This window comes from Ailuropoda melanoleuca, chromosome 8 (assembly GCF_002007445.2).
Source record: "Ailuropoda melanoleuca isolate Jingjing chromosome 8, ASM200744v2, whole genome shotgun sequence".
Classification (NCBI taxonomy): domain Eukaryota; kingdom Metazoa; phylum Chordata; class Mammalia; order Carnivora; family Ursidae; genus Ailuropoda; species Ailuropoda melanoleuca.
Genome location: NC_048225.1, coordinates 125171433 through 125180824, shown reverse-complemented (window position 1 = coordinate 125180824; position 9392 = coordinate 125171433). Strand labels below are relative to the sequence as shown.

The 9392-nt window shown below is 47.5% G+C and overlaps 1 protein-coding gene across 1 annotated transcript; it reads right to left on the bottom strand.

Moving 5' to 3' along the window:
* Positions 1 to 2282: 2282 nt before the first annotated feature.
* Positions 2283 to 4598, bottom strand: CRP (C-reactive protein). Its single transcript, XM_002929442.4, has 2 exons — positions 4443 to 4598; positions 2283 to 3841 (listed from the first exon to the last, which is right to left on the bottom strand). Exons 1-2 carry the CDS (start codon positions 4504 to 4506, stop codon positions 3234 to 3236), a joined length of 672 nt encoding a protein of 223 aa, XP_002929488.1. The 5' UTR covers positions 4507 to 4598; the 3' UTR covers positions 2283 to 3233.
* Positions 4599 to 9392: the final 4794 nt, after the last annotated feature.

The window sequence follows — 9392 nt, the reverse complement described above, 5'->3', positions numbered from 1 at the left end:
TGCTCTAGGGTCCAGCGGTGACCCCCGTGTCCTCTGACCCAGTGCTGCCCCAGCCACCACCTGTCCCCAGATTAGAGTTTCTGACCCAAAGTGACAGGCGATTCAGTGACAGAGACAGCTGCCTTCCCACCTCTTTGCCCCAGAAGTGTGAGGTTGTGCTGCTCCCTGTAACATGGCCCCTTCTGCCCTTCAAGGCCAGCTGCCCACTGACCTTGGCCTTCTGTCCTGCGGCCTCATGCAGACGGGTCACAGAACACCCTCGCCTTTCCCATTTCCTGGTGGTTCGCTGTAGCATAGAGCCTGTCTTTGTGGATTGATTTCCTCCTCTCTAAGTTTCCGATGTCCTCCTAAAAATCTGAGTGAGAGTTTTCTGCCAAATTCAGAAGTCTCTTCCCCTCTCCCTGTCTCTCCACTCTGCCTCTGAGTGAACCTGTTTCCTGAAACCACAGCGTCCCAGAGACAGACCTTCCAAATGTGCCCCCTTGTCCCCATAAGTCTGTAATCGTGTCCATGATTTTTTACTCCATGGCTGACACATCATCCTCAGGGCTGGAGGCCCCCTTCTTCTGTATCTATTCATTGCTGGATCCCTTCAACCCACTGGGTCTCTGATCCAGAGTCTGGGTCTTTGAAATCCACAATCGTGATCAAGCTAACAGTACTATTAACAAATCATAGATAACATGCCTTGAGTACTAGCTATGGGCCAGTAAAGGAGTCCCTATATAATCCCTATTTTATTTTTCTTAGATTTTATTTATTTATATATTTATTTATATATTTATTTATTTATCTATCTATCTATTTATTTATTTATTTTTGGGGGGACAAAGGGAGAGAGAGAAAGAGAATCTCAAGCAGACTCCCCACTGACCACAGAGCCCAACATGGGGCTTGATCTCATCACCCTAAGATCATAGCCTAAGCTGAAATCAAGAGTCGGATGCTTAACCAACTGAGCCACCCAGGCTCATTATTTCCATTTAAAGATGAGGAAATCTGTAGAATACACCATTTTAAATAACTTGGCCAGGGTCACATGCCACTAAAAGATGGAACCAGGATCTTAGCTCAGGTGGTCTATTGTCTTAAACTCTGGGTGAAAGGGGTGGGGGCTTTAAGAAACTGTAATGGGTCATAGAAATGTATAGATTAGACCTTCAATAGTCCCTCTTTGACCCTGAACATGAGTAAAACATATTGAGAGGAACAGGACCTAGTTCTGCCTGTCAGTGCTTGGCACCCACAGTACAAAGGCCAAAGATTCCAGGCACTGGACTCTGTTTGCTTTGAGGTGAACTTGCCCCAGCCCCTGAGGAACATCTGAATTTCCAGAGTTAGAACTCTTGGGTAAGCCTGTGCTGGCTCCAAGTGTAAGGCCCATCCTCTGTGACAGGCCACCTGCCATTCTGTTACTTCTCTAATAGGCCCAGAGTCCTGCCAGCCCCCCTTCCTGGTGCTGTACATGGAAAAATACAGGCCTCTCAACAAAGGAGCGTCCTTCTCTCCTTGTGGCATTTAGAGCTCTGAGGGGACAACGTCCTCTCCTCTCCGGAACATTCTAAAGGAACTGAGAAATAGAGATAGCACTCAAAAAAGGATCATAGCACCAGCCTTGTCTTTCGGTGGGCTGAGAATGCAGCTGGGATCCAAAGTAAGAAAGGCCTTCCTGAAAGCCCCCTCCCCCAGATCTAAGCTTCAAGACAGCTCAGCAAGAAGAGCCTCTATTTATTTCCCACCTAGTGGAGAGGGAAGGGTCCCGGAGCCCCAGGGAGAGCGGTCCCTTGCATATGACATTTGACCCTGAACTGTGGACCAGTGTATGTCAGACTTGGGAGAGACACCAGCACAAGCCCCTCCTCTTCCCAAAAGGAGGAGCCCGTCACAGGCAGATGGAAGCTTCCCCTGCCTAGGACCCTCTCCAAAAGAACCCAAGACCTGGTCTTGCTTGATCAAGCTGCTACTCTGTCCTCTCCAGCATTCCTTATTCCATGGATAGAGAAATGAAGACACAGCGGACTCAGTAAGCGCACCTATGAAGTCTGGGACAGTTGGTGGAAACTGGTAGAGATGGTGGTCACTTTGACGGGGAGCTGCAGGCTGTCGGGGAGGGCGCTGTGTGACTGGGAGCTTCTCCTGTGAAAAGGAGTCCCCAGGAGGCCGACTGAGATCGTCAGGGTCTAACTGTGACCAGGTCAGCGGGCAGGGGCTCGAGAACTCACCCCCACACTAGCCTTGAGCAGCAGGATGACGGAAAGTACTAAGACGTGAAAGAACCGTAATTTAAGGCATGTAAAAGATTTATTTCAAAAAGATTAATGACGGGAATGTGTAAAAAATCTGACACAGCAACAGCATGAAGCTCTCAAGCAAACTGAAGGAAACAGGGACTTGATGAAAACTGAGCCTTGAAAGAACAGATTAAATCCAAGAAGGAATTCCAGACAGACTCAAAACGCGCTGTGGGATTTTCGGTGGCATTAGAAATAGGAAGGATCCCAATATGCCAAACAGAAAAACGAATCAGTGGTGCGGAGGAGAGACTTAAAAAAGTGAAAGCTACATTGTCAGGACGAGGCACACAGGTAAGAGCGCTCTATGTGATGGTAAACGAGGAGAGGTAATGGAAATGTCACACAATGAGAACTGGTGGTCCTGAGGAAAAAGTAGAACGTATGAAACAGAAACAACAACAAAACATTTCTTTTTAGATTTTTAAAGAATTACAGATCATTCTAACTTATAATGACCACATCCTAATGGATGGTGGGTCAGAGTGCTGGAAAAACTCTCCTCCTGGATTATGCAGACAATTCATTAAAGCACAGTCAAAGGGGGTGGGTTTGCCTTGAGAGGGAAATGCAGATGTTAGCAGGGCTGCAGGTGAACCCAGGCAGGCTTCCAGGGGGAAAAAAGAAGTTGGCTCGCTTGCTCCTGAACGTGCTGAAAACGCGTGCTCCCCATCTTGACCGAACACTGGAATCCCTTTGATGCTTAGATCCGGCTCCCCAAAATCAGACTTGATTGGCCTTGGGTGTGGCCTGGTAATTCTACAAAAAGCCCCTCTGCCCTGCACTGTCCCTTGAGCTGAGGGAAACCGGGAAGAGAAGGCAGAGGGAACTACGGTCCCCCAGGGCCCCAGAGCCATCTGTGTAGGACAGCAACGCCGCAGAGCCCGAGACAGGGCAACGTAAGGGAGGCAAGGAGGCAACCTCAGCACAGACAAAACGGCCTCAGGGCCACAGCTGGTTCTTGAGGAACACTTCCCCTTGTATTTCATACTTGAGGTCCTGCCAGTTCAGGAAGTTAGGGCTGAAGACCCCACCATTGTAGACAGTGCTGATCTCATCTGGTGACAGCACGTAGTCCCACATGTTCACTTCTCCAACGTCTCCCAGCAAGGACTGGTTCTTATCAAACCTGCCACCAAACGAATCCTGCTCCTGCCCTAGGATGATGCTTGCTTCTGCCCCCACAGTGTACCCCTTCTTCAGACTCGTCCTCACCATGGCCTTCCCATCCACCCAGAGCTCCGTAATCCCTGTTTTGGACTCCCAGGTAACACAGAAATGCTTTGGTGCAAAAAAAGTCTCAGGAGCCTTGATATAGGCATCGGACCCCCCCACAGAGACGCTGTATAAGCCAGGCCTTTCCTTGAAGAGAAGGATCTCATTGTACTGCGTCCTGGTGGCATAAGAGAAGAGGCTATATGGGCGGGTCAAGTCGGTATAGGCTTGCAGGCACACGGTGAAAGCCTTCAGCGGCTTCTGCACCGGAGCAAACAGGGTCACAAAGGAAGTAGCTGATTCTGTGGGGAACACAAAGGCCTTTCTGTACGTGTCTGCAGGATAGAAAAGAGAGAGAGAGAGTGTCAGCAGTTGAGTTACGTTAAAAAAACAAAATTCAGATGAGTGCATTTAAAGACCTAGTTGGCTTTAGTCACTGATTCATAAATCAGGCAGCCCCCCATCTAGTAGATAGGAATCAGCTCTGAGGAGCTGTGTCGTAGAAGGTTCGGGAAGAAAATGTTTCTAGCAAAGAGTAGATTATCTCAGACAGTCACCTTCCTATGGGGGAAGGAAGGGTTGCTCTCGGGCTGACGACCTCACTACCGCTGAGCCGGTGATTCCAGATTGACTCGTTAAAGGTTACACTCGGGGGGTGGGGGGGTGACTGGCACTGCAGTCAGGTTAGCTGTTAAGTCTTGGTTTCCTGATGTGGGGCTTAACCCAAGTGATTCCACTGGGGCCAGTGGTCTCTTTTGTAACAGCTCGTCAGGCCACAAAGATGTGTTCTCTATGTATGGATAGAACAGATTTAGAAACCAGATGGCCCTCTGCCCCAGACCAGTACCCCTCCCCCTCGCTGGACATCATCCCTGTGGCTTTGCCCATGCTAGCCCAGAGACAAGGACTCAGAGGCCATCTGAAGCAAGTACCTACTTCCTTGCGAAAAAGCACCAGGGAGGGTAACGACGACCAGCAGACACAGCAACAACTTGTCCATGTTTCCTCCCTGCGGTCACTGTGTGCAGAGTCCAGGTTATTGTCCTGGAGAGTCTGTTCCACCTCGACCTTTTATGGGCTACAGTCGGTGTGCCACGGCTGACGGGTAAATGATTTTCCAAATCGCCCCTTGGAGCCATGAATCAAAGCTCAATGAGCAAATAAAACAAGATAAATCACAAAATGAGAGATCAATGCGGGTTATTTATTAGAGACACCATGGTGCCTGCGGGTGCCCCAGCAGCCTTGCAGGGCGGTGCTTGGCCAATTACAGCAGTCACATCCTGGAAATCCAGGCTTGGGAAATGCTCTAAAATATCAGAGGAGGCTTGATTCACGGGGACAACCACGACATTACTTAGGAGAATGAAATTAGAAAATCGGGGCATCGTGAAGTAAAGCATATGTATCTACATCCACTCCGCAGAGTGGATGGCCATTCACAATACAGGCTGTGAATTTTATGCTACAACCTGTAAAAATGCTTATGAGACTATAACAGAAAAAATAAGATAGATTTGTTTATACACTATTTTTTTTAAAGATTTTGTTTATTTATTTGACAGAGACAGCCAGCGAGAGAGGGAACACAAGCAGGGGGAGTGGGAGAGGAAGAAGCAGGCTCACAGCAGAGGAGCCTGATGTGGGGCTCAATCCCATAACGCCGGGATCACGCCCTGAGCCGAAGGCAGATGCTTAACCGCTGTGCCACCCAGGCGCCCCTATACACTATTTTTTTTAAAGAAGTAACTTTCTTGAAAAAAAAATCTATAAGGAATACCCCCCAACAATAAGCGTTCTTATCATAGTAATGAAATTATGGGGGGCTTTTCCCTCATTAGCAACATTTCTGTAAGGTGGTTACATGACTTCTTAAATGAAGTGTGTGTGTGTGTGTGTGCGCGCATTTAATGAAGAAGCAAGGAAAAGGAGTATGGATATTGGTAGCCCCTGAAGCCCCAAAAGCCACTATTCCATTTTATCAACAGGACACCCAGTCTGAGTGTCGCTATTTGGCTTTATTCCCGCTATACCTAGAATGGAGAACAAGACCAGTCTGACATCCTGATTTTGTATTTTGCAGGACATACGTTTCTATGTAAAACATTATAATTTCATGTGAAAAGAATCTTGAGCTTATTGGCCATGGTCTCATCATGACTTTTCCCATGGATATTCAATGACAAATCGGTAATAAAGGTTATTTCTCAATCAATTGGAAGAACCAAAGATTATGTGGGTAGCGTATTCCAAACATACAAGGTAATGGGACTGTTCCAGATGGTTTGTACATTTCTGGAAAAGTTTCGTTTTTTTTTTTTTTAAATGATGCACAGTTAAGGGGCACCTGGGTGGCTCAGTCGGTTAAGCGTCTGCCCTCAGCTCAGGTCAGGATCTCAGGGTTCTGGGATCGAGCCCCGCGTGCAGCTTCCTGCTCAGAGGGGAGTCTGCTTCTCCCCTTCGTCTTCCCCCTCCCCTGCTCAATAAATAAATGAAACCTTTTTTTAAAAAAATCATGTGCTCTTAAATTTGTTCTCAAATGACCCTCTCCCAAACTTTCTCCATCTTATTTTTAAAATATAAGTTTGGCTTAAAGTGATTACTTCGAAAGCTTTTCTTATTCTAGCCATTTGCCCAATTAAAGACAGATGCATAATTTGAACAGAAAATATATATATAGGGGCGCCTGGGTGGCACAGCGGTTAAGCGTCTGCCTTTGGCTCAGGGCGTGATCCCAGAGTCCTGGGATCGAGCCCCACATCAGGCTCCTCCACTATGAGCCTGCTTGTTCCTCTTCCACTCCACCTGCTTGTGTTCCCTCTCTCGCTGGCTGTCTCTATCTCTGTCAAATAAATAAATAAAATCTTTAAAAAAAAAAGAAAGAAAAATATATGTAATAGGTAAAAGATGGGAACACAGAAGGAAGCGGTGTTTTCGCTGAGCTCAAACTACCTTCTTGTTAGCATTGGGCTGCCCACGTGAGTCCAAAGAATGCAGGTACCAGTAGGATGGATGGATTCAAGTGGCACATACGGATTTCAAGGAGCCCGGCACATTGTCAGAAAGATCTCCAAAGTGGATATTCTGAACTAGGCTTAACACTGAAAGAGAGCGAGATAGACATGGAGATAGGGAGAGGGAGGGTTACAGCAGTGGAAGAGAAGAGAAAGAACAAGGAAGAGGGACTCTAAGCCCTGCTCTGAGTGTTTCACAATCGGCTCCGGGTTCCCGTAACCTGCCTGGACAGCACAGTGACCGCTCACTGGATCTGACCATGGCCATGGACCTCATCAGGGAAGGAGGTGCAATAAGTCCACATGCCCTGTGACCCTTACTCTGGCCTCCGATGTGTTTGCTCCGACGCTCTCTGCTCTCTTTCTCCTACAGGTCACGGGGCTCCAATAAAAATTCTGAAAGATCTCAGCTTTTCCCCACACCTCAACACTTCAGTTTCTTCCTCATTTCAAGCCCCAGTAGATGAGACAAACACCCCAAACTGCAGAGATCCAAAGTATCAATTGTGGAAAAAGAAGAACATTCTAAGACAAGCAGAATGTTTGTTATCACAGTGCCAGTCTACTGAATAAATAAAAATGTTTTGGATGATAAACATTGGGCTCTCATTTTATTTAATCCTGGAGCAGCTAGACACTAGACTCTGGGGCCTAAACACGCATTTGCTGTGCTCTCTCAGTCCAAACAGAAGCCTCGGCAGTGTGAGGGAAAGAGGAAGCAAGGGACACATCAGGCAGAAAGAGCCGCACAGTCAGTCAGAGACAACAGCTGTCTTCCCGAAGCTATCACTCAGCCTTGAACAGGGGGTCCCCAGCCCCCACTAGTAGAGACTGGCTGCCCATTGCAGTCACCGAAAGAGACTTAAAAATTCTGCTGCCTGGGTCTCACCACCAGACCATCGGCTGTAGCCACCTACAGGGTGGCCTGGGCAACCAGATGGTTAAAAGCTCCCAGGTCATTACAATATAAGCATCTCGAGTTGAGAATCACTGGCCTCGAGGATTCTTCATATGCTTCCATGCCCCGGGCAAATGCTTCCAGGATATGAAATTACGTCTACCAGCATACACGGCAGCAGAGAAGAAGAATTTAGACGAGGTGTCACAGGCATGCTCTGCCTAGTGTCTGCGGGGACACTGAGGCAGGGCAGAATTTTTATGTGCAAGCCATTCTCCTACCCATGCAACCACGAGATGAAAGCCGGGGAGATGGCCAGTGCCCCAGAAATGGCAGCCGACGGCCTGGACGCATGGCACCCTGGAGAGGCCCCTCCACGAGGAAGCATGCACACAGCCCTATCCCCTCCTTCCTCGCCTGGCTGCGCGAGTGCAGAGGATAAGCCTGTGCCACGCGGGGCAGTTCAGAAGCGCGGGCCCCGCAGCAGACAGCCTGGGTATTTGTCTTGTTGTGCTGCTGTTACTGCTGACGTTTTAAGGACCTGGAGTCATTTGCTGTTTTTGTTGACCCTTGCACATCAGACCTGGGGGTGGTGAAAAGCAGGGGGAAAAATCACAGACTTAGCATCCTGCCTGCTTTGTCACCTGGGACTCCAAATCCATTTCCAGCAGGCTCCAGCCCCACTTCCAAGGCAGCCTGCAGTCCCTCCTCCAGGCCCTGCATAGACCTCAGAGATGGGTCCTCGTCCGCTCATCCAGCTGGAGGCCATGCGAGGCTTGTCACCATGACCACTGCTTCCGTTCGACACAGGGAAATTTTTGGGACCTGATCTGTGCGTCCATGGGCGCTCCCACTGGGATCAGGCCTGGCCTTGACTCTTGTCAACGTGGCTACTTGCGGTCCCCAAGGCAAAGTGTCCTGTCAGGTAGCAGCCTCCAGCATCTCCCTATGATTCCACGTCTAGACAAACCGGACGCATGATCCCTACTATGAAGGAAAACCAGTGCTAAGGATGTGGCTTTATTAACAGCAGCAAGAAGCGGCCTCAGTGGACAATTACTCTTACTCTCCATTTACTGTGAAAAAGAATTACATAGAACCAACTCACCCAAACTAAAATCATCCTTTTCGGCAGATGTCATCCAACATTTAATTGGATTATGTCTGACAACTCTATACGGTACAAATGTGTCAGTTACCTTGGGATATATTTTCTACCAAAATTACATGGAAGTATCTACCAGGGAGCTCAATTGTTTAAATTTAAACATTTCCAGAAAGCTTTATTGAGAATTTTTAATGTTCACTAAATGCAAATCCCAGCTATAAAAATTTTCCTGGCTAAAATTATTAGGGCCAGAGGCTGTCCACTAAACTGTGTGTAGTAAAGTAACAGTAATTGAATGCTGAGGAAAATATTAGCTCAGCCCACGTCCCTGGAGAGTTGGGATGGTCTCCCATAATTAAGACAAATCTCCTGACTGGATTCTTTAACTAGAAAAAAGTGTCAACCCTCTCTTCTGCTTAGCTGAATGTCAGGGTATATGGATCTGCCCTAACTGGACAACAGAGAATATTTGCACTCACGTTTTTGCCCGAGAATATATGCTTAACTTGTATGCTTCCAAATAGTTATCAAAAGTCAATTAGGGGGTCAATATTCACAAATAATTACCTGGAAGATTTGCTGTTCATCCTCCTAATATCCTGAACCCAATCTTTAGCAAAACCTTCGATTGCCGTCACCTCAGACCAATTCCACCAAACTATACATCAATGGTAGAGAATGAACCTATGTTCAGGGATATACGGCAGAGCAGCCTAATGATAATAGCAGCAGAAACTGTTTTCAGAGCTTACTCCATGCCAGGCACTACAAGTGCTCTCTATGCATGATCATAGCTGATTCTTTTTTTTTTTTAACGATTTTTTATTATATCATGTTAGTCACCATACAGTACATCCCCGGATTCC

Coding starts and splice junctions, on each gene's coding strand:
- CRP (XM_002929442.4), bottom strand. CDS start 4,506: ATGGACAAGTTGTTGCTGTGTCTGCTGGTCGTCGTTACCCTCCCTGGT. Junction 3,842..4,442: donor TGGTGCTTTTTCGCAAGGAA/GTAGGTACTTGC, acceptor TCTATCCTGCAG/ACACGTACAGAAAGGCCTTT.